The sequence below is a fragment of the Merops nubicus genome, unplaced genomic scaffold, assembly GCF_000691845.1.
Source record: "Merops nubicus isolate BGI_N331 unplaced genomic scaffold, ASM69184v1 scaffold15999, whole genome shotgun sequence".
NCBI classification, from domain to species: domain Eukaryota; kingdom Metazoa; phylum Chordata; class Aves; order Coraciiformes; family Meropidae; genus Merops; species Merops nubicus.
The window spans coordinates 1-26050 of NW_008630320.1; the positions used below are offsets into that span (position 1 = coordinate 1).

At 38.7% G+C, this 26050-nt stretch overlaps 1 protein-coding gene across 1 annotated transcript in view; it reads right to left on the bottom strand.

Annotated features, from left to right (window-relative positions):
• Nucleotides 1-683: 683 nt before the first annotated feature.
• Nucleotides 684-26050, bottom strand: part of KIAA2026 (KIAA2026 ortholog) — a 39390-nt gene continuing 14023 nt past the window's right edge. The window contains exons 4-7 of the mRNA XM_008947259.1: nucleotides 23350-23439; nucleotides 9871-9986; nucleotides 6441-6628; nucleotides 684-4306 (exon numbers count right to left, since the gene is read on the bottom strand). Of these exons, the coding sequence (XP_008945507.1) occupies nucleotides 684-4306; nucleotides 6441-6628; nucleotides 9871-9986; nucleotides 23350-23439 (4017 nt within the window). The remainder of the gene's footprint in view (nucleotides 4307-6440; nucleotides 6629-9870; nucleotides 9987-23349; nucleotides 23440-26050) is intronic.

Here is a 26050-nt window from a genome sequence, read left to right on the forward strand (position 1 = left end):
ATATATATGTGTATTCTGCCACGGTGTAACATATAAACACATTTTTAAGCTATTGCCAACACAAAGCAGTATAGCAACTTGATTTATTATATGCAGATTGTTCTCCATTGTTGCTAAACAGTACACTGGTCCAAAGTTACTAAAATACTTAAAAAACTATACATTATGTAAATGAAACATAAATAAGACAGCATAGTTCTTTGTACATATAGTTTAGAACAGATTGTTAGGAATTAATGAATATGTACAATTCCATACCATTAAATGCATTTTTGCAATGCATAAATATTTTTTTTACAGAAGGAGATCAAAAATAAGTTTGTCAAATAAAAAGGAGATACACACTGTCATGAACACACGGGCAAACAGTCCATACTGTAAGATGGAACACAGGCAAAAGGCTAGATTTCTCCAAACTAAAATGTTTAATAAACATTAAACATTTTAAAAAAAGGTCATTTCTGACCTTTTTTTACTGAAAAACGCTCTGAAAACTTCTCTTTGACAAACAAAATAATTTTCTCTTCCTCCTAATCCCCATAAGTAAACAGGAAAGAACTCTAATCTTAAGCGATTTTGAGTAAATCGACTGTTTTAAACCATGTAAGAAATTATTCAATAGTTCCAACTTTCTGAGTCAGAAGAATGCCCCAAAATTTCAAAGTGGCTCATTTGCAGGAAATTCAGGATGCAGCTTTGTCAGGTTTATCAAGGCAAGATGATCTAGATGCAAGGAAGACAGTGGTAGGATTTCTCCTTGTGGACACAACAACAGGAGGCAGTGACGAAGCCAGGGAAGAACCTTTGGATGCTGGCGCATTTACAGCACTCAAAATGGCTCCCTCTGGACTGACCAGCAGCTTTTTGATAGAGGTGTCTAAGTGAAACACTGAAGTGCTGCTTGGTATGTGAGAGTTCGGGCGATGAACGGCAGAAACCACAGATGCAGCTAAAACATTAACAGGAGATTTTATCATTGAAGACACAGACAGCGTTGCTGCAGACTGTGGAGCACAACAGCTAGCTGGAGTACCAAGGATCTGGGGTGTGGCATGTCTGATGGGTAAAGCATCTGCAGACCCAAAAGAGTTCACATTTTTTGTAGAGCTTTTCAAAGGATGTTTTGATAGTTGCCAGCTTAAGGAATGACTTGGTGCTAGCATGATTTTTGGATTAACAAGTGGTACACCTTGAGCCTCCTGACCATGGTTAATAGTTAGAGCAGGAGTCTGGTTTGTATTAGAGGAGAGAAGAACAACATGGCTGCCAGCTCCAAGGCCTTGCGGTGGAACAACAAAACGAGTACCGTTAATCATTATCTGAGTTCCAGGTGCCAAGGGCATACAGGTGTTAATGACTATTTTCTGTTGAATGCAAGGCTCATTCAGCTGACCTCCTGCCTTGCTTGTTACAGCTGGTGAAGCTGCAGGCGTCTGACTGATGGACACGCAAGTGTGAGCGTGACTTTGTTCCTCTGTACTGGGAGGCACCTGCTGGCATTGTAGGGAAGAAAAACTGGGAAAACTAATCACTTTACCTGTACTTGGTGCCGGAGGGGGCAACATATTCTGAGGTTTGTGAACACTTGCGTTACTTGATATAGCAGCTGGCGCTCCTGATGATTGAAACTGAAGCAGTGTGGGCAACTGGCTTTTTGGTACTGGAGGAGGAACTGGAACTGCTGCAAACTGAGGAACTGTATGTAACACATTGTGGGGGGTGGCTACAGGTCCAGGCAAACTAGCAACGGGAAACTGCAAAGCAGACGCTAAGTTTTGAGGAGATACTGTTGGTTGTGTTGTTGAAATCAGCACAGATGAAGCCAGATGTCCTGTTTTCACAGTTGATATACCCACAGTAGTTCCAATATTTGATGTACACAGTTGATTGCCCACAACTGGCCTTATTCTTGAGGGATCACTTCCATCAATCAAGACAGTGGCTCTTGCCCCAGAAGTCCCACTTGATGCTACTGAAACAGATTCTACGCATGCACTTGCTGTTGTTACTGCAAAGGCATTCTCAGCTTTTGTTGCCACACATATAGATTCATTAACTGACACAGCACTTTGACTCACAAAACTCGGCACAGGAACCAAAGTGGAACTACTTGTCAAAGAGAGTGCCAAGCCCATGCTTTTACTGCCTTCTGCCTTAGAAATGGCAGAGTGCAACATATTAACTTGTGGAGCCTGCTGTGCATTGCCTTTGGTATTTATAATGGTTTGACCTATATTTAGTCCAATTTTCACATCTTTTACTTGAGCAATGGTTGGTGATGAGTTGATTCTTATTGGTGCTCCTACTGTAGATGGGATCAGAACCAACTGTGGCTGCTCTATGGCATTAACAAAGGTTTTGCTTAGGGAAGAAGGAACATTATGTTTCAGTGACCCTGCAACTAGATTTGTGGTTGGTGGGCCATTGGCAATTTGTGTGTTAATGAAAACCAACTTTTGAGCATTACTGATGGATCCTGGAGAGGGTATAATACTGACTCCTGATGCCCCACAGGATGATAAAATAGGTGGATTTGTGACTAATGTAAATTTCTGGACTGGAGTACTACTGATGAAATCTCCGTTTGTTGCTGAATGAGACTCAGATTGTACAACAGGATTTGATTTAGTTTTAGTATCAACTTGTTGCTGCATAGAGGAATTTGGAGTTATGACAGTGTTATTTTGTCCAATGCTAGCCACACTGACAGGACTGTTTGGTGTTGCTGCCATCAAATGGCTGGCTAACGAAATGGAGGATAAAGGAGAGGACACACAGCAGGAGTTCTCTGTTACTTGACCCAAAATGCCCCCAACAGCAGGCTGCTCTAAAGTGGATTTGGTATTTTTTTCCATTGCTTGGGTAAAATCAGCTGGGAACACTGGAATGTTAACAGAAGAAGCCACTGAAGGGGCAAATCCAGAAAAAGACAATTGTCCAATATGTGGAAGACCAGACTTGGCTGTTGCTCCAGACGAAAGAGTCGAACATGATAACGCTGTGGGTTTTGGCACAAAAAAGGCCTGAAGTTGAGGTGTGTAGGTGAAAACTGAACTAGAAGATACACTGCTAGGTGAAATCTGGTCCGGATTTGTTCTCACTTTAACAATTCCTGTGTTTCCACCTCGTGTTGTGACCAGAATAGACTGTGATTCTCTTACACACACGGTCTTCAGCTCTTGCCTAGTTTCACAAGAGTCATTTGTCTGCTGTGACGCAAGGCTATGACAGTCAGAAGCAAGGTCTGTAGACACACTTATTGGTGTTGCTGACACCGAAGACCGGCCAGCTGTAGAAAGAGTAGGTGAAGTCAAAGACACAGGGAATGTGGCAGTTGAGACTGGAGCCTTGATTTTGTCAGTTTCAGTTCGGCTCACCTTAATTGTTGATGACAAGTCCTCTGTTGAAGTCAGAGCAGGCAACGGTTGTGTAGTGCTCACGGGAACAGTCACTTGTGACAAGCTGGTAATATTCTTGTTAAAAATTGTACTAGGTGACTGAGTGATAGCATTTGCAGGGCCTGTTACCAGGACAGGTGTTAAAGAAACACTGACATTTGATATTTCTGGTAAAGAGGTACAGTGCAGCTCAGATGATTTTTGTTGTAAAGACTGAATGTCCTTGGATGCAATTTTACTTTCCTTCTGTTGAATAAGAAAATCCTTCGGTAAAATAAGAACTTGTTGCATGACTTTTTCTCTAGTTTTAGGATCAATCACAGGTTGCATTTGAATTTTCACAGAGCTCTTGTGAAGGTCTATTGGTACACAGTGGCCATTTGGCATTTTGTATAGCATTTGCAAAGGAGTCTTTAAATCAGTCTGGCAGGGCAACGCTGGTTTTATCAACGATGATTCCAGTGCTGATAAATCTCTCTTTTCAGAAGCAGATACATTTATGCCAGGGGGAGGTGATAGTTGATTTGTTAAGGTCACTTTGTTCCCAGTATTCTTGGCAAGCAAGGCTTGGATGGGTTTGGTCCCTTTCAGAAAGTTTGATACAGATGTCGCAGGATCTGTCAAGGAAAATGATTTTAGAGTTGACCCTTCCAATTGTTTCAGCTCAGTCAAACAACTATCTGGCTGCAGGCTACTTTCTGAACTCTGGACCACCGTCTCATTAGTGCTCAGCTTAGCCTTCTTCCTTGGCAAAAGCTCATCAGTGCTTTGATCCAGACAACTACTTTGCTTGGACTGTCGCTTAGCACATTTGGGCTGTATCTTCTGTATTTCTTTAGCTGTTGATTCTTTTTTCAGAATTCTATTTTTTCCTGCAGGTAAATTCATCTCTAATAGTTTCATTTCATCTGCAAGGATATCAAAACAGAAACTGTTTTACATTTTTGCAAGCGATACCTCTATGTAACAATTTTACAGTGTCTATCTAAAGGCAAAATGCTACTTTTCAAGTGTAAAGGTATGTGGAAGGAGAATGGCTGCTTCTTTAAGGTATCTGGTCAAAGACCTCTTTCAATGCAAAAAGTAGGAAGTCATAAACAAGAACATACAGGGACACAAACCTGACCAACATGGGACACAGTGAGGAAAATCAAACTGGGTCATTAACACTTTAATAATGAAGGTGTGTGAGAGTGTCCCAATGTTTATTCCAGCAAGGTTATCTTGAGGGAAAAAGGGAGAAGCCAGAAACAAAATATACACAGACACAAATTACCAAAGCAACACGGAGACAAAGACAGGAGACAACCTCACCAACTGACGGGCTATCGAGAACCTTCAGGTACCCCTTCAAAGAAGATCAACCTGGACTTTGCAACTAATATTATCATATATCACAGGAGATGCTGGGTGCTGGGTGTGGAGGGGTGAGGGAACCGACAGAGCTATGCAAACCCAAAAAGGGATGTGCAGAGGAAGAGGGAGCTGCAAGGGCTGAGAAGGTGGTCACACACGGGTGCTTGGAGCCAGATGCTGCGGGGTAAGGGTACCTCCCCAAAACCCTGCGTGCCTGGGGGCAGTGTGTGTGTATTCACTGGCACACTGCAAGACGGGGTGGGTCGGCCGGGGACCCTGGGGTCTGGGCGGATGCGTCAGGTGGAGTCGCGAGTGTGGAGGGCCTGCAGCACAAGGGCGGGAGTGCTGCACGCGACGCACCCAGCGTCGAAAAAAGGCCGGCAGGAGACACGCCGAGCAGGTAATAGGGCCCAGAACGCCAGCAGCTCTGCTGGGTGGGCAGAGGGGCGTGCGCTGAGGGTTCGGCAGCACGGGGCTGCGGGGGTTCCTCTGTGAGGAGAGTCCAGGAGCTGTCCTGTGCCAGACACAGCTGGCTCCGCAACAGACTGGCTGCAGGACGTGGCCGAACCTGTCAGCCAAGCTGGTGATGCCCATGGAAAATGCTGTGCAGAAGAGGGTGACAGAGAGGAGTGAGAAAAAATGTAGGAGGAACAACCCTGTAGACACACGAAGATTGGTTAAGGAGGGGAAGAGGTGCTTCAGGCACCGGAATGAACCCCTCTGCAAGCCCTGAACAGCACGGGGAAGCAGGCTGGCCCCCTCCCATGGAGGACAACACTGGAGCAGGTATCTACACTGAAGCCTGTTGAGGACCCCATTCCAGAGCCCGTGAATAAGCCCTGAAAGAAACTGCAGCCCCTGGAGAGCCCAGCCTGGAACAGGCTCCTAACAAGAACTGTGGCTTATGGGGGACCCACACTGGAGCAAGTCCTACCCTGCAGGACACCAGCCTGTGGAAAGGACCCACACTGGTGCACTTCATGAAGGACTGTATCCCATGGGAGGGACTCCATATGGGAGGAGGGCAACAGTGTGAGGAAGCAGCAGCAGAAACAGTCTTACAAATTGGCCTCAACCCCAAATCCCCATCCCCCCCATGCCACTTGACAGGGAAAAAGGTAGAACTGGGAATGAAGTTGAGCCTGGGAAGGTGTAGATGGGGCAGGGTGTGGAAGGTGTTTTCAGTTTTGTCTTTTTCTCACCATCCTACTCTATTTTTAATCGGCAATAAATCAAATTCATATTCCCCACATGAGTCCATTTTGCCTGTGACAGTAATTTGTAAGTTATCTCCCTGTCTGTATCTTGACCCATGAGTTTTCCCATCTTATTTTCTCTCCCTGTCCTGTTAAAGAATAAGAGTGACAGACTGGCTGAGTGGGCATCTGGCACACTTGGCTGAACCATAAATGCAAAATCAGGTCAACCCACCATAAGCATAAATTTCGAGCAGGCTTACTTTGTTATCACAGAAATAGTTAAGCACAAAAATTACAAAAACTTGCATTAATCAGAATTTTCATCTTGGTCATGTCTGCCTTCTTCTAGTCTACATCTGTCAAACATGCATCTCAAGTGATTTCAATATTATCACAGTAGTTAAAGCAAAAAGTTGGACACAAGGTAACGTGGAAAAATTAAGCTCCTGAATCAAGTTCAAGCTATCAAATTCCAGTAACTGCTTACCATTGTCTGGGTGATTCTTTCGGGCAACTTCCACATGTTCTGCAGACTCTGAACATTTACCACATACTACTGCAAAAGAATCTTTGCCAGAATCAACTTCACTTTCATCATTACTCCACAATTCTCCAGTAAATTTATCATGGTCTGGATGCCTTTTAAAGTCATCATAGTCCTTCTTCAATCTAGACCTTGAAAATAAGAAAACTAACTTTACTAAAGAACCACACAGTTCTTAGCCACACAATTTTTTAATACATATTTGCTGTCACACAAAAAGAAGATGGTGTAGAATAAATTGCCTGCACCCCTCAAAAACATTCAGGGTAGTTCTGTCTGTAAGTCTCTAAACCCCATAGAATGTAAAGTGACAGTACTGCCCCAAAACTGAATTCTATGTCATTAAGTCCTTTAACAACAGGCAAAAAGACTGAGTCAAACATGACTGCCATCACTGTTTTACAGCATCCGTCTTCCGTTGCCTCCCTCACAATCTTCCACTGTGAACAAATGTACCTCTATGGACTTGTGTTTTAACTGTGACAAGCCTACCCTTCCTCTGAAGGCAACTCCAATTACAGAATCAAGTAAACCTTGTTTTTCCTATATGCATCATGCTTTTGGTCAAGTTATGGGACCACAATATAACTTTCCCCTTAAAGAAAACTTCCCCATCTCTGGGCCATTAAGAACAGGTTCCTGGGTCATTTCCATAGGCTCACGCTCCACTAGAGAATCTGTGGAAAATTATGGAAAAACATAGCTGCTTTACTCATTTAAAAGACATTCCAAAACACACCCACTTAGCTTGATACACCTAAACTGCTATTACTCCCATTGTCCCTTCTTCTAAACCATTGTTTAGATGAGAGCTAGAGGATAATTTAATAGTACAAATACAATAACTACAGGATTCAGATGGCGGCAACCAACATCGTATCCAGCAGGATTATTGAGAAAAAAAAAAACCAACTTTAAAAAATTTAAATTAGGACCTTTTGTGGACTAGAATCCAGGCTATAGTCTGGATCTAACACTTATGACAATGAGAGTAATGTCAAAAATTTACGTATTCTTACGTGTTACAGTAACAGCTGTTTGCACTGAGTGCAGCAATGGCCAACTGCTCCCTAAGGCATGCAGAGAGAGGTACCAGGCATGATGTCACAGCTGGTAGGGCATAAGCCCCACCAGCCAGGGTGCCATCCCACTGGCCCTTAATGAGGGAGCAGGGCAAGCCTAGTTATGGTAACTGGGTTCAACCTAGAGCCCACTCAGATCAACAGGCAAGTTCCTGGTGCTAAGGCAGATCTGAGGTCAAGCTGGGAAGTCAGCTCTGTCAGTAAAATTTTGAGCTTGAAGTCTAGGTGTGGGAGAAAACAGAAGGACACGAAGGACACTAGGTAACCTCTACCGTACTAAAGCTTATGGAGGGGAATTTCCTTTTTTTTTTTTTTTTTTGAGGAACTTCTGCCATGGGACCAGTGAACAAATGTGATCAGTGGGCACAAGTAACCTTTCCTTTTAAACCTTGCTACTATTCAAATACCATTCAACATTATATTCTGTCGTAATTTTGAAGAGATCATAGAAATTCTCAGAATGGGGAAAAAAAAAAGGATTTTGATCATGAGTGCTCCTACAAAAGATAACAAAAAAGGAGGTAAGGAAAACTCCAGACTCTTATTACATACTGAAGTCTTGCACAGAAGAAAGGAGCTCTGCCCAACCCTTTACAACCTAGAAGGCCAACACTGTCATTCAATTAGTAGATGTTGGAGGCTGGCTGAGACACCCTATAGATGCTGCAACTGCACCTAGACTTGTGGTGGTGCTGCTGTTTGCATAAGCAACCTCTACTCAATTGTTTTTTCCCTTTCACATGACATCTTTCTTCACCACTGTCATTGGTGCCACACAGCTGTCTAGCAGGTGCATAAGGAACTAGACCAAGACACTGATCTAGCCTCTCTCCATTCATCCCTTTCCTTCCCATGATTTGTAAAGATTGTTTTTCAGCTGGAACTGTTCCTGGTATACTAAAACATATTCAGAGAACTGCGAGCTAAATTAATCTCAGAAATTATCCTTCACTCTAAGTGCTTTCTTCTCTAGCTAAGCTACGCAGTTGAGACTAAAATCCATTCCCATTAGACACACCTTATTTATTATACTTCACACTTCACACAACAGTGTTACTTCTGTATTCTACAACCACACTTAACAAACAAAAACTAACATTTGGCACCAAGTCATTCCACAGCAGAATTTACATAAAGGATAAAACCCCATATACTAGAGACTGAAATGCTTTCAATTATTATTACTATATGTCACATTTCCAAAAGGAGTCTGAACTGCTACAGATAGAAAGAAATGAACAGCTAAGAAAAATTAACAGACTTGAACAGAAATGAACAGAAAAAGTAAATCTTGTACTTCAATCCATTATTTAAAGCAAAATCTGAACAACATTCTAAATTTGCAAGTAAAGATTTTAAGTCATGCATGACATCCATAAAACAAGCTACCAAGGAACCAATTCTTGGTAGCTCTATCTGTTTACTGTCTTTGGTGCGATGCTTTTGGATTTTTTTTAAACACAATACCTTTTACACTTTTCAGAATTAGTTACGCACGATGTAACTGTGGAAATTGTTTCCTTTACACACAACATTTCAGTGTCTGTCTAACTTTACTTATGATATGACAGAGTTCAAGCTCCTAATCATTTCTTGCTTTCTAAATATCTACGTGGCAAAACTAATGTATGGTAATAGCAACAGCTGAACGGCCAACAGACAACAACATCAAGCTTCCAGACACAATGATGAAACCAAGTCAGTATCCAATGTCTCCAAGATTTATAATCTGGGTAGCATTTTGACTGTTACTAGTACTTGCCCTTACTGGATTTAAATCAGTCACTGTTTCACTGATACTTCTGACACACCTCATTCTAGATGCATTTCAAATTTAGAGGGTTACAAAGATCTTAAAACAACGTTTTAAGAATTGCTTTGTGGAGAACTCATCAACAATCAACTTAGGTAGCTTCAGATACTAAATAGTCTGACAAAGTATTATAAGAAGCCCTGGTCTAGTTTTCCAGAGAAAGGTTTTCAGCACCTGCTAACCAAATAAACAGCAATACAAATCCTGGCTGGATCATGATACAACTGACAGGCATGTTTAAGGATCCTAAAGCATTCTAGAGAAAAAAAATATTCGCAGATTAAACTCAATTTTATCTAGAGACAAAAGTCTGATACGTAAAAGAATTTTTCCAACTAAAGTACTGCCAGTGTTGCACTCCTCTCCTCAAAGTATTGTCATTTATTTGAGAAGCCAACTTATTCATTAGTTTTCAAAGAGTGAATTTTGTTCCGTTTTCCATCCCATGTCCTACTGTTAAAAAAAAGCAGCTAATTACCTGTTTCTCTGAAATGCTTTCATTAGCTTTGGCTCCCATGGTAACAGTTCATTAAGCAGTCGTATCAACGTACCATGCAATTCCTTCACTGCTTGCTTCCGGTGGTACCATCTTCCCTGCAAACATAAATACCATTTATTTATCGCTGCATTAGGCCTGAATCCTACCACATTGTGTAACGATATACAAGAATGCTGGTACACTAGTACAGCATATGAGGAAAATAACTGGAAAAAGATATTAGTAAATTTCACATTTACACCTGCCCACAACCTATGTTAGGCATTAATGCTTCTACCTCTTTTAAACTACAGAGAGATGACAAAGTTAAAAAAGCAATACTGTAAGTATGTTCACTTTTTACAAGTCAGCCTTAAAACTGAAGCAAAATCTTACAAACATCCCGTGTGTTTAAAATTACTTAAAATGTGTAACTTACACAGGCAGGAATCCATTCAGGTAAGAGAAACAAATCTTGTACGTACACTTTTAACAGAGATATTTTTCCTACAGAAAATCTTACCATAATTTTATTTAACATAAATGATATATTATTTGCAAAAAGAATTTACTACACAATCCACACAGTTTTTGCATTACATTTTTGCATTTTATTGAAATTGCTAGATAATTATTTTTTAAAAAAGAAAAGTTTTGCAAGCTAGTCAGTTATGAAGTAACAGACTATGCAGCAGAAACCAATTTTCCAACATAAAAGCCTTAAGCTTTTAAACCAAATGTATAATTAAAAATTGTGTTCTTTTCTAAACTGATATATGTAATCTATGATCTTCCATGAAGAATTTATGTGTTAATAAATCTAGAAGGCTGATTGACAATAAAAAAACATGGGGAAACATCAGTTAGAATGTACACACACACATACAGCACAACCACAATGGCCATAATGCTGCAGAACACATCTCTCACCCCTTGTAAGTATTTCTTCCCCACACTTTATTCTCTAGTTTATTACATAAAAGAAAGACTGGATAATGCATATATATTTGTAACAGCTACAAAAAGAGATGTGGTATACTCTGGTACTTCTGCCACTCTGCTAATTCTGTACATTTTACGTAAATGAGGATTTTCCCCTCTTGACTTGTCAGAGATGATGTAAGACACTAAAGACACTATGGATCTGCAAGAAAAAGAAGCAAGACTCGGGAACTTACTTATTTCTTGCCCCGTATTTAGCTTTTGATAGAGCTCATATTCTTCATAGCTTCCTGTGGTCAAGCATATCAAACAATGTAGGACAAGAAAAGCTGGATAAAGCTTGACATGGCTGCCTTTCAGCTGCCTACAGTAATGGTTTTTCTGTGGACTTTGGAGCAATTCATTTCTGCACATTTCAGCAGATCTTTCCAACACAGAGCAAGGTCAACCTGAATGCCTGCTTGAAGACCAGGTATCTATTTTTTTATGGGTAATCCTTTACCCATAGCTACTTCTTCATTCCTCAATTAAAATTAAAAAAAAAAAAAAGAATTTAAGTAGAGAATTATGCCACATTACTACATACAGGTTAGTGATATGCACAAAGACAAGCCAGAAAACTGTATTCTTATTTTCTTCATTTGTGGCCAGGCCCCATTTGCACACGTAATGCACTGAAGCATAAAACCTGCCACTGAGCACTGCAATGGAGAACAGCCCTTGGTTACACTAGTCTACTAAGGCATCTGGTATCACCTCCTAATGTTAGCAGTCAACAGTGTTAATTGCTAGCACATGAAAGAATATTATGTGCACAGATTTATCTTTCTTGCAAGACTTTTTTCAGACACTTTTAAAAGGAAGATATTATATACTACACAGTAGTAAAGTATTGAAACAAAACAAAAATCAAAATGGCAAAAAAACCCACAATGCCACTACTATCAGGATACTGAAATGCTGTACACGCATTTGATATAGCAAAGAATGGGATGTGTCAAGGTGTACTACTAAAAAGATAGGAAAAATTACTACAGAATCAAACCAAAAAGAAATTACTCATTTCTGGGACTAATTTGTCTTTAAATAAAGCTAAGATCTTTGCTTAAGAAGAAAGAAAAAGACTATTTATTAGCCAGACAAATACCAGCTGACCACTGAGTAAATACTGAAGTGGTAACCATCATGCTTTGACTTGCCAGACACAAGCACAAAGCTTAGTCAGGAGCAGATTTCAAGACTTTACGGCCTTCATTAACACTTTGAAGGAGGGCAAGTACAGGTCACTTTGCCCCTTGCTTACACAAATGAACAAAAAAAACCCCAGTCCCCTGCCACCCTGAATTCTGGAGTTAGTTTTTAGCAAAAATAGTGTCCTCTAGATATAATCTCTGGAAAATTCCACATTTGCTTCCAAATAATTTTAATACCAGTATTACAGAAATATAATTATTAAAAATGCAAATTAATTATTTTCCTGTATCCTGATTACTTTTTTTAATGGGGTTTAAGAGTTGACAATAAGCCTGTTGGTAGGAACAGACACAACTGTAAGCCACGACAAGCATTTTATTTCCTCAGAAATAGTCAGGACACAGAACAAATATGGGACAAAAATTATGGGGGAGGAATACTTATCTTTTATTGTGGTTCAATTGCCTTCTGTGCAAAGTGTTTAAGATTTCTGCTATGCCCAAATGTTATACAAATGATCTGCTATTAGTCATTAACTATTAAAACAGTAAAAAAGAAGACACATGAAAAAGTGTCTATAACCTTAAGACACATCACCACAGAAGCTAGCATCACCCTTCCTAGGCAATTTCATTCCCTAACAGTCTTGTATTTTTTACAGGAGAGGAAAAAAAAAAAAAAAAAAAGGCAAATCAATAATTGATAAAGCTATGACTTTACTCCCTACTTCAGCATTACATACCTGCCTAGTAATTTCTACAAATAAATCTGCTTTTACAAATGTCTGTTGTAAACTCTTCTCAGTAATAGCAAATGACATAATGCACAACAACAGCTACAAACAGAAGTGTAGGAGGTTCAGGCTGGACCTTAAGAAGGTATATTTTCATCAGAAATACACAGCATTAAAACAGGCTGGCAGAGAAGCTGCTCAATCTCCGTTCTTTCTTTCCTGGTTTCAGAACTTGGCTAGTCAGGTCACGGATGACTTACTGACAGTAGTTGTGCTTCAAGGTGGGAAGACCTTCAAATGTCCCTTTCAACCACTGACTGCAGAGCTCCTTACAGTGAAAGACAAAAGCCTCTGAGTATGACCTATTGCGTTATGGGGTTAACAAATAAATGGAATGCAGCATCTAATATCACAGGAGGAAGAGCAAAGTAGGCATGACCATTCCACCCAAAGTAATCAATACAACTGTTCAGGAAATCCCATGAGGAGTGGTTCAGTGGAATGGCAGGGTTAGCACAGAGAAATCGCTACTACGGCTCCACAGTTCGGTCCTCCTGTCAAAAAGGGGTCTGCAGAAATGGAGATCTGGGTGCACTGCCTTCTAGTGTTTATGAAATCCACAGGATTTTACTAGCACACGCAAACTAAAATTATCCAACTGCATCAAACCAAGACTACTTCAGGGGTAAAACCAGTCTTTATCACTGAAGAGCCTGCTTTAACATCTGTGAATAAACTGTTCCCTGTTCCCCTTCAGCTTACTTGACCTAATTCTAAGTTGGGTAAGAGCCTGCAATCCCAACTCGTTATTTAAAAACAAATATTCAGTAACTAACTTGGGTGTGTACTGAGTTATGTTCTTATGTGGTCTGTGATTCACATTCCCAGTACCACTGCTTCTGTAACTTGGATCTGACTTCTAGAACTAGGATCATTTAAGTTAGAGAAGACCTTTAAGATCCCAGTCCAACTGTTAACCTAGCACTGCAAGGTCCACCACTAAACCACATACCTAAGCACCACATCTACACATCTTTTAAATACCCGCAGGGATAGTAAGTCCACCACTTCCCTGAGAATCTTGTTCCAATACTTTACAAGCCTTTCAATGAAGAAGTTTTTACTAATAACCATCCTAAACCTCCCCTAGTGCTACCTGAGGCCATTTTGTCTTGTCCTATCACTTGCCACTTGGGAGAAAAGACCAGCACCCACCTCGTTACAGCCTCCTTTCGGGTAGCTGCAGAGTGATAAGCCCTCAGCTTCCTTTTTTTCCAGCCTAAACAACCCCACTTCCCTTAGCTGCTCCTCATAAGACTTGTTCTCTAGGACCTTCACCAGCTTCATCGCCCTCATCTGGACAAGCTCCAGAACCACAATGTCTTTCTGGTAGTGAAAGGCCCAGAACTGAACACAGTATTTGAGGTGTGGCCTCAGCAGTGCCAAGTACAGAGGTACAATCCCTTCATCCCTTCCCTCGTCTTGCTGGCCACACTATGGGTGATCCAGGCCAGGATGATGTTGGGCTTCTTGGCCACCTGGACACACTGCTGGCTCATACTCACCTGGCCTTCAAACAACACCCCCAGGTCCTTTTCTGCCAAGCAGCTTTCCAGCCACTCTTCTCCAAACCTGTATCATTGCCTGCAGTTGTTGTGGCCCAAGTGCAGGACCTGGCACTTGGCCTTATTGAACTCCATACCACTGGCCTCTGCCCACCAATCCAGCCTGTCCAGATCACTGTGCAAAGCCTCCTACCTTCAAGCACATCAACACCCTCACCTAACTTGGTGTCATCTGCAAAATTACTGAGGGTGCCCGCGATCCCCTCATCCAGATCACTGATAAAAATAACTGAACAGAACTTGATTACAGACAGTGACAAAGAAAACACTATTTTCTTGTGAAAACACCACATAAAGCATTAACAACAGAACAAAAAAGGCCTAGACAGAAGGCAAGTAAAAATGTGACTTCCAGCCACGTCAAGTTACAAGTGAATTTTAAAAATGCAAACATAATAAAAATACACTTTACAAATATGTTGAATGTTTCCATATAAACAGAGAGAGACATTTGACACATTGTCAGCTGAAAACTTACCTTTTAAAATAAGGTTTCTGACATCCAGAGCAGCCAGGGAATGCTGACTCCACTCTCCGTGATGCCCCAACATACACTATTCTGGCATATTCATCATGGAACCCCAAAGCAGACTGGAGCCAGGATATGAATATATGGGGTAAGGACTGAACTTTATAGAGAAGTTTTATTTTGTTTTTAAATAAATACACACACACAACCACAATATTATGCAGTTTTATAAGATTTTTTTGTAGTCTTTACTTCATATCGCAGGGACATAAAATAAAGAAAACTAGAGATCTTATAAAACGATGCAGTATTGTCGTAAAAGGGTGGTCGTGGAGGGAGAAAACTTACCTTACCCTCAACAGGCCTGCTCCATTCTGCAGCGGGGTTCTGTGGTATGTGTGACATCACCAGCCTAGCGTTTTCTAGTGATGTCACACAGAGAGGGAGTTGGTGATCTGCAGCTGCTTTGGACATCAGATACCTAAAGAAAAGAGATCAATAACTTTTTCAATTCAGATATGGACTGATGCTGAATGTTCTTACTAAACAATTTAGGGTCCAAATAGTAGAATTTCAGACACTTACTTCAATAGCAATTTTAACTGAATAAGAACGCATAATGAGATTATGTATTCATACGGTATAAACTCATCTATAATTGAAAGTGTTTTCATTTTGAAAATACTGCAGAATTATCTTCTCCAGGAAAAGTTCCTGAAAGTCAGTACTGTGTAATTTACCTACACACTGTAAGTATCTGTAAACATTTAACCTCTGATGTTATTTGAAGAATGGGGCTGAATATACTCAGGAAGAATGACTTGTAGTACATTATAAAACAGATTAACTCACAACATCTTTCATTCAATTTTATCTTTGAACATTTACTGGCAACTAATGAAAAGATACCTTGCATCAGCCCTCAAACTCTTTCCTTTTTCTCAGCTTGCACTTCCATGACCTAGATATCACACCAAGCTACAACCTAAAATGGTATGTGACACAGAAGTGCTGGGGTTTAAACCCCCAGCCCTGAACGAGAGTTGGCATATGGATGATGCCCACCATCAGACAAGAAAGACCCTCCTGACTGGTTTTCATCCAGGGTCTGGCCAGCCTTGGGTGGGCACTGGGCAGGCACCACCAGGTGCCCCCACCTTCCACAGTAACTTGGAGGTGGGACAAGAAGCCACCTCTGTAAGAGCTGACTGTGCCTGCAGTGGGGCTGGGAGCTCTGCCTGCACAGTGGATGTGCTCTGTGTGGAGTCTGGCTGCCGGAAAGGATCCATGACTGTGCATAGCAAGTGGAGTTCCCAGGACAGTGGGGAGAAAGATGAGTCTCTACTACGTAATTGTTCTCATCGCCTGGCTAATTCCAACTCCCAAGGCTCAGATCCTTCTTCACATCCTATGCTGTGAGTGAGTGCATTAACTTACTCCTCCCTCCGGTGGTTCAGCACCTTGGATCTCTGGTATATGATGAAAGAGCAGAGGGAGGTGTTTGGCTGCTGCTCTGCCTATTAATGATAGCACCTTTCTGTACCACGCAAGCAGTAAGCAAAAGAGACACTCTTATTAAACATCACAAACGAATGAAGTAAAAAAAAAAAAAACCAATTTCTTGTCTTTATCTCATGATGTAATTCATTACTACGAAATGACTTTTCATTCAGACATTTACGCAAAACTACTATATCATCATCACCACATTCATTAATCTATCACATTTATATTAAAGATCGAAAACAAATTAGAAAGTTTATTATCAGCATGATGTCACTATCTTTTTGAACCTATCTCAGAACAGTGAAATTATCCAGCACTGACCCGTCACATTTTAGACTTCGTTGGAAAAGCTTCAAAATATCAACAAATTTAAACTCCTGTAACTTGTGAAGGAACTGGATGTATTTACTGGATTTACAAAAAAAAAGCTGTGTCTTTTAAGCTATTATGGGTCTTACTTAACTCCCTTTCATATAGCTGTATTTTGTATCTCTTAAGCCTGGATGTACAAGTATTTCTCTATGCTTCAGTTGAATGTCTTAAGATCAGCTGTTCTGTTACGTCTGTGTTGGTAAGAATACCTTGAATATTTTTTTCAAAGTAATATACTAACTGACCAAAATCCAAAGCAGTGTGAAATGTTCTGAATATAAAGTAGTATCTCTATGACAAAAATATTCCAGATCAAATGTATGATTTCACAGTCATAACTTCAATGCAGACTCAACACTTCCACATTTGGAACTATAGAAATGTACATGACCAAAGTGGCTTAAGGAAAGCTTATTAGTAAACATTTATTGGAAAGCTAGCCACACACAGAAAAGGTATGAAAGATCATGGGAAGCTAAATTAAAACAGTTGTGTAAAAATAGACAATACAGACAAAAAAAGAGATACTGGAGGAGACAAGAAAAACTGAAGACTGAGACAAAAATATTGAAAGCTAGTCAGTTTAGCAGAAGACCGAAATACCAGAGAAGAAAAACTAATTATTATGGAGAAGATTTCTAAATTTGAAGACTAAAAACAGCTTTATTCATTCCTATGAACTCAATAGTTGGTCGACAACTACGTAGCTTGTTGCATTTCCAAAAGCTCCATCTGCTCAGTCTCTCCTCAGAAGTACAGGAAACTGCATGGATGGGAATGTGTAAATTTCAAACTCAAAATTCAACATTTTGGGCTCCTACCAGCATTTTTTGAAGTCGCAGGAAAGCAAGAGAGAAGCAGTAACAGACTATTTGGAAGTGACTAAAGTATAAAACAAGTTTTTGGGACAAAGATTGGACAAAGAGAATAAGTTAGATACATTACAGAGGAATAAGCACAGTAACACAGAACCTAAGCTGAAATTAAGTGAAAAGGTTTCAGCTGCAAGACTTCGAACAGGTCTACTAAAATTCTATTATCCTAAATAGTTAATGGAACAAACATCTATCTGCAGTTTAAACCTGAAAATGTATGTGCAAACACACATTTTGCAGACTGCAGTACTTTTTTGTTTACATGTACATTTATATAAACACAGTAATAGAGATGCAATGAAGTATAACAAAAAACTCCTTACATGCCAAAGTCTCAAGCATTGTACTTATTTCACTGAGGAGCAGAGGGGGAAGCCAGGAGAAAAGGGAGGAACAGGGAGAAGGAAGTCCACCACCTGCTAAGAAGTGAAGAGGATTTAACCTAGTAATAAACTTTCCATAGAGCCCAAACAAGAAGGCACATTATGTTTTTCTACTTGGTAAAGCTGAGGTCTGATTCACTAAAATATTACTAAAAGCCCTAACCTGTTTTTAATAAGTACATGAATTTCTGCTCAGCATTCTAGGAAAGTCCCTAGTATGTCTAAACAGTTTCCCTACCAAACATTGTCAAACATACAGCAGCATTTCCCATTTCTTTAACATACATAGAGGAAATATTTTAGAAACTTTTATTTAGTGAATGAATTTTGCATTATTTTTGCCATATATAATCTTTTTTATTTTTAAAGTGTAGCAGATCAATAAAAACCAACCAAACAAACAAAAAAAACCCACCACAACAGCAACAACAACAACAAAAGGCCATCTTATCTCTTAGTTCAGATACTTCCACTTCCTATGAATTCCTATGAACAAATTTAACACTAGCCTCTTTGGAATTTCAGAAAAAGCAGACAGAAAAAAATATGTTTCATGCTGGCCCTGTGTATTCCTTTGGATAGCCTCAGTATCCTACAAACAAAATTATGTCTGAAGTTCTAAATATTTCTGACCTAAACGTATGGGTTTATAATTCTGAATTTTCAGGTGAACTCTGAAATACGTATTTCTGCAGGTGACATGGACTTAGAGCTGCAGACAGGCTCAGTTTGATTTCAGCCCTTCTGATTCATCTGCTTAAAGGATATATCCACTCCCAAAGAGAGAGTAAGACCTGTCTTAGATGAATGTCTTAAAAACCTTCAGTGACAACATCAGAAGAAGGCAGGACCAAAAACCTTTATAAAGTATATCTTTACCTTTTACTAAGTCAAGAATATCAGTATGTTACACCCTAATTAGTGGTGATCTTGGCTGGTGTCCTTTTGACTAAATAATTCTTTTGCCCCTTGCCTTTGTCTGACTTTTCTCTCAAAGTAGGCAGTGTGGTCTCTTTCTGAGGAAGGTACTGACCTTTATCCACTTTCACCATGTCAATTTAACTGTGGGAATCCTGTGCTTCAGCCTCCCTTTCCCAGTCCCCAGAAAGCTATGCACTTGCCAATCAGACTTGCAGGGAATTATTAAAATTCTAAAAGACACTACCAAAATAAAGTCTTGCATTTCAATAAACAAGGAATCTTTCACTGTTTATGTTCTCTCCAAGACAACCTATGCTTTAATATAATCAGGACAGGGTCCACAATTAACTGCCCATGTCAAAACCCAGGTCATTTTACAATAAACATTCTTACTATAAAGTCATTTTGCAAAATGACATCTGCAAAAAGCCCAAAGTTCACTATTTGATAAAATCATCTGCAATCCTGTCAGGTCTGATATTACACAATGGCAAGACGGGATTAAAAAAAAAACCACAACAACCCAACCAAACCAAGTTCTGCTATGCTATACAACAGTTAAATACGTGCCAATGGTCTACAGAATAGTTTAATTGTTTCACAGAAAAAAACAATGACTTCAGATCACAAAAGAAGCTTATTATCTGAAAGGCAGTAGAGATTTCTATTCACTCTGGAACTCCCACTAATTTTATTTTGACATGGAAGACAGAGAAAAATGGGAACCAAAGGGTCAGAAACTGATAGCTGTTATCTTGCATACTAACCAGAATAGAAGGTGCTACTTTACGATATCTCCCAAAAAAAGAAATTTCATGTAACTTAGACAGAAACCTTTAAGTTATTTTAAATATACTGGCAAAATGCTTCACTACGACGTTAGTCGCCAGTATTTTTTCATCAATACTGCTGCAAGTAGATTTTTTAGCAACTTTAGGCTGCTTTGCATGTCTCAATCCATTTGCTACTTATAGCAAAAGTTTAAGAGCTCACATTCAACTGAACTGCCATGATTATATATGTAGTTTAAATTTTCAGCAAACAGGAGACAAAAATGCAAAAAAAATCAATAGAATTTTTAGCCAGTATATTCTATTTCAGATTAATAATTGCATAGGGACTGCATGTAACTTTCCCATCTTATCTCTGTCAGTATTAACAACAAAACAGACAATTTTTACTAGAATCTAATTCTTATTACTGTAAATTCTGTTTGGTTTTTTTTTTTTTTTTCCTACTAATTCAATTTTTACTCTGCTTTTTAGTCACACTGCTTTAAAGGATGTTAATTCACCTGTTCTAAGGAACGTATCAAAGCTGGAAGACATTCTAGCTTAGACATTCCTTATGGACACACCATCCATCCTTTCACTAGGCAGTGCACAAAGCATTAATCTCAAGTCCTTCACATCCTCTTTCTGCACCTCCCACTTTCTCATTTCCTATCAGGCACTCAAATAGCAAATCTGACTAACTTATTCTCTGCTTTCCCTCTTGACATGTAGTAGGTGGTAAGCAGAGGAACTGTTTAGTAGCTAATGGGACAGACTCTTTAGAGCACCCACTTGTAATATTGCATACAACTTCACCTGCTATAAATGGCACTTCTTTGGTCCAAAGCAGCCACACTTCCTTTTACCCTGAGATGTTCATCCCTCTTTTTACAATGACCCCACAAACTGTGGCAGACTGTTACAAATGCCTCAGCAGCTGTGAGAAAGTAGTTAGGTTTATCACAGATTAATCCTCTCACCGTGCAGCTGAACAAAGTATTCTGCTACCCTCTCGCATGAGGTGGCACAGAAAACCAAAGCTGCCAGAGACACACAGAGTAGGAACTATTTATTTGGCAGCAGTTTTGGCTTATGTCAGTTGAAAGCATTTGTGAAATTGCAGCCTCACTTCAGAACCCTGGCTAGAGGTCAAGAGCAAAGCACTCTGGGTTTGATAATACTAAGCCTGAGCTGAACTTCTGTTTAAAATTAAAGAACTGAATTAAAATTAAAGATCATTTTCCTCTCAGAACAGTTATGGCAAGCTGGCACTAAGGCAAATCTCATCACTGTTACAAATGCAGTCGTAGTCACGGAAAAGTGCAGGATTTTTTAAACAGAAAAATATTACTCATTTGAAAGACAACAGAGGTGTACAAGAGAGTACAGAACCAAACTGCTGTACTCAACCCAACACAGAAAATCCTTGCCAACAGGTTTATTGCAGTAGAAGAAACTGGTAGTAATGTCTACACTTCAAAATTGCCCTTGGTTTTCCATTACATAATCCTGTTCTAATTTGCTTTAGCTTGCCAAACAAAACTTGTTCGGTTTAAAAATCTCCTATGTAATCTGTTAGCTCAAGCTGATGTTCTGAAAGTGTCAGATACAACCACTCCAACCACATACAAAAAATGTGGGAAAAATGTACATTTACTCATGTAAAAGAAGTCTTACAGCTCAGCTTTATCATTACAGCCTCCAGTACTTCCAATTCTGGACAAGAAATTCCTTTTACATACTGTAGAATGGTCTCCCAGGAAACAAAGGGCAGTTAGGACTAAGAAGAAGGTTATACTTTAAAGTCTCAATATAAATTATACAAGCTGTATTTCTAATATGTGTTAGTATTTAATATAAACTTTAAAGCTTGCCTTGAGGGTTTCACTCAGTAGCATGTGCTACCACCCACTATTCTGGATGCTTCTGAAACTTGCACTCTCATTTGTGCCAGAGCTGAAGAACAAAAATCTGCATTTTGTCCAGTTTTTAAGACATTTAACCTAATTACACATGGAGTTAGACATAAAAAATGAAACTCGAATGACTTGCAAAGTGAAACCACATTTTAGCAAGTCAAGTTTATTGACTATTCATCTAATTGAATATCTGTGTTTTTTAAAAATAAGTATGAAATTTGACTGATAATTATTTTTTTAAAAAAATCAACACTTCACTTTACTGTTTCCTTATAATCAATTCTTCAGCAATTAATCCGAGCCTTCTTCTCTAAATAAAATTTCTAACAACACAAGTGTTTACAGACCCAGATCACGATCTGATAGATCTATAGAAGCACACAGAAAGATTATCCTTACCTCAAAACTTCTGAACGCTGAATGAGTTGTATCTTAACTCCCTTGTTAAGTGTTTGGTTTTTTTAAGACAGTGTGACTAGAACTAAACATAGTATTCCTGATGAAGTCATGCAACTTATTTACATAATGACATTATCAGATTTCAGTTCAAAGAGCAATTATGACATATTTAGCATTTGTCTACCCTTGAAGAGGTCTTGTTGATACGGTTTTACTGGTAGGCTAGAAGTCTTACCTATACCAAGATTATTGATTTGCTGATGTGTACTCTCATTTTTGGCTTTTTCTTCTGTTGTTGACATAGCTTTTCTGATAACCTCTTCACAAATTCATCATAAAACGAATTTGCAATTTAGCAACTACAAAGTAATTTTAAGTTGTCTGTTTTTATTCCTTCAGATATTTTAACAACAATTATGCTGTCTGCCCTGAAAGTCGTCCTTCAAAGTCCTAATTTATATTGCCTCCCACCTACCATCTCTCCTCTATTTAAATAATTTAAGAATAAATTGTTTCTGCATGAGACTGAAGATATTCACAGAAATTAAGAGCCTAATTTCTAAGATATAGAAAAAGGAATATTTTAAAATATTATTGTTCATAGAAATGCTTACCAAGGGTTTAATAAAGAAAACTGCAATAAGAAAGAGTAAGTAATAAGAGCTGGCTGCAGAGGGTCATTTAAATGAGTACTCTTTATGCATTTAAAACCATTCACCATTTTGGTTAGAATGATTGCCTCCTAGAAAACACCAAACAAACATTTTAGATTCTCTTGTCTAACTGTTATTCTTTTGAGGTTTTCAGCTTCACAGACTGAATGATCCCATAAACATCAGTAAAATTTGTACCTCAATCTGGTATCAAAAGCCAGATAGCATGATTTCCTGTACAACCTACCTGAATAAAAATTTAACAAAGGCAATTTTAATAACTTACTGAAACAAAAGGAGTGCAGAATCCTAGTAAGCAGTGTAAGAGTCAGCTCACAAGAAGAATGGATCTGCATTGCAAAAGCAGATATGAGAACTCTACCCAGTAACTGCTTGTTTGAGTTTGTAAGTTTGTCATCAGGGAAGAACAGTCACGTATTTAGCAGAAATTAACTACTCCTCCTATGGTATTACCACTATTCACATTTCATTTCGGCAGTGAAGTGTTAATGCAGTTATTGAATTTACTTATAACAAGAACATTGTGAACAGAGCACTAGATACACAACAGATTGAGATCACAGTCTCCAGGTATCAGCCTCATAAGGCTTCACGCAATTACTAAGCAGGCATAAAAATCTTCTGTTGACAGGCCTCAGCACATAACTGGCACCATTTCATACCCATACAAGAGAAAGCTCTTAATGTCACATACCGATTTCTTTTTAATGTCCTCCAGATCTTTGAGTTCATTCTCAGTCTTTGTGATTAATTCCCTGAGTTCATCAAGATTAGTGCAAATAAGCTAAAAAACAAATGAACACAAACACTTGGTAATGTGGGACTTGGAAAATGTACAATGACGTTAAATAAAATCTAAACGCACATGTTATTACTTAGTGCCACCATTTTATTTTTATTATCTTACAACATTTTTAAATGTAAAAAAATAGGGTTTTCTGAACGGAAAAAATCTACTAAGAAAATACTGCACTCTTCAGACATAAATCATGTCTCTGCCTGTAAGCTTCCACTGCAAAATGTAGATATTTTCTTAAAACTTCTGTGAATGACAACTACCAAATTTGTCTCACGTACAGTAATTAATTTGAACAAGTTTGAGTACCAAACAACAAGGGCTAGTATCAACTACTAGTTTTGGACTATGCTGTGGTTATAACATAATTACACAACTTTTTCCTGAACATTAGTTTATGTTTACACAGTATTCCTGATAGATAAATAGGTAGATTTGATAGACACATCTAGGTTATGTTTTGAAAAAGTATTACATTCTTCTTACTCCTGTCTTTAGAAAACAGCTTTTTATATATTTCCTCTCAGAATATGGATGTTATTTTGTGGAAAAACAGAAGTAATTTCTATATTTTTGGCTTGCCATCATTTAGAGCAATTAAAGACTTAATACACTGGAAATTACTAAGCTGGTAGGTTCTTTTAGGTTAACACATGTTAAGACTCGCTTCTTCCTGAACACTCTTAGGCGGAAATGTTTTCTTTACTACTGGAAACATGTTCGAGATAATTTAAAAAAATCATATCCAAACAGAAAAAAAAAAAAAAAATCCACAAAAATGCTTCTAACACAAAACTGCTAACTTTAAATTTTTTTCCCAGATCAGTAATTCATGACAATATATTTATCTCAGTTACACATGAAGTTTCAGATCTGCAGCAAATTCGTATTAAAAAAACCCTCTGTTGCACTACTGAAACACGTAACTGACACTTTTAGCAAAATACATAAATTTCAGAAACCTCTAACACATACGTGCCATTATTTTCACATTTGTACATTTGAGAGCATTGGGGTATTGGAGTGACAAGTTTACAGCGTTCACACATATCAGTTTTATATCAGCAAATGAATAAAGAAATTGGCAGTGCATTGCTGTAGACCATATACGTAAAATCAACCCAGAAAATACTATTACTACGTGTAACTCTACTAGGTTCAACATGCATGTCTGTCCTGCACTGAGAGAAGTTTCCAATACACAGAATCCAAATTAGAAACCAAATATTGTCTTTTCTTTTCTCAACTGGCCTGCAAAGATATCTATGATACTGTATTGTTACATAAGAAGATACAGGTTGTCACACCAAGCCCTTGACAAAAATCAACAAAAGCATAGATAAAGATTTCTCCTATGCAGTTATAATCCACTCCTTTGACTATATACCTCACAATTCAGTTTTTAAATTTCATCACCGCTTTTTATTTTCCCCTAGACATGTTTAATTCAGTGTACCATGGATCAAAGATAAAGCAGACTTCTGAACCAAAGAACGATATGCTCTTCATTTCCTAGAAGCAAGTGAATTTATCTCTAGGAACTCACTCTTAGAAAGGCAAGGGTTTGTAAAGAGAAAGATGTTTTCACTATTAGTTGAATGCTGTCCTGGAAATACCAACTCTATCTTTTACTCTATCGCAAAAAGCTCCCACATATCATGAGACAATTCATGAAGCCAAACTTTTCACAGGTTCTAGTCCCATTTCTCATTTTCCAAAGAGCCACTTGATACATAAGGATCCTATTTGCAAAACTGTTTGCGTGTGCCAAATCCAAACTACATCAGTGGGAAAACCAATCCAAGTATATAAAGTTTAGCTGTCTTGTGGCTGGAGGTGACAGGGAACAGTAATCAAATCTCTAGACCCTGATTTCCATCAGAAGAGATGTACCTTTGAGGCTAGTATCTCCATGTCAATTATGCATTGATAAAACAAGGAAAGTAACAGCAGCTCATCTTAAGATTTACTTTCAGAATTAGTCTAGTATTTCAAATACCCCAATACTATACTGAAAACCACTATAAAAAGGTTCCAGAAGAAATGTGTAATTCTTCATTCACAGTGGGATTTAAGGTAAGGAACTAAAGATGCACACTGATTGGGAAGAAGCTATTTCTGAGACTTCTCCCACTTGGTTAACATTTCCCATCTTACAGAATGAAACCAGTATTTTGAAGGAAATATGAAAAGAATAAAAAAATGTAGAGTATTTTGTTTGATCATTTTGATATGGAATCCAGCTGCTGTTTCTCATGATGAGACTTATGTATGTTTCACTGTTCTTTTTTCATTGTTGCTAATTAGTTGAACTTAGCAATTCAGATTTCTGCAAACACTGGCTTTCTAAACTGTTTTCTATGTTTTAACAGGTGCGTTAACGTGAAGGCAAAAAGAAAGGTGTTAACGTTACAATCTAATCATTCTGTCACATTCCCATAGCTCACACTGGTAAAGTTTCATAGAATCATTAAGGCTGGAAAAGACCTCTAAGATCATCAAGTTTCACACACTCTTCTTGAAGAACATGCCTTGTAATCATCTATCATGAGAAGAATCTGAAGAGAAAAAAAAATGTTTCCTTTATGACTTAACAAAG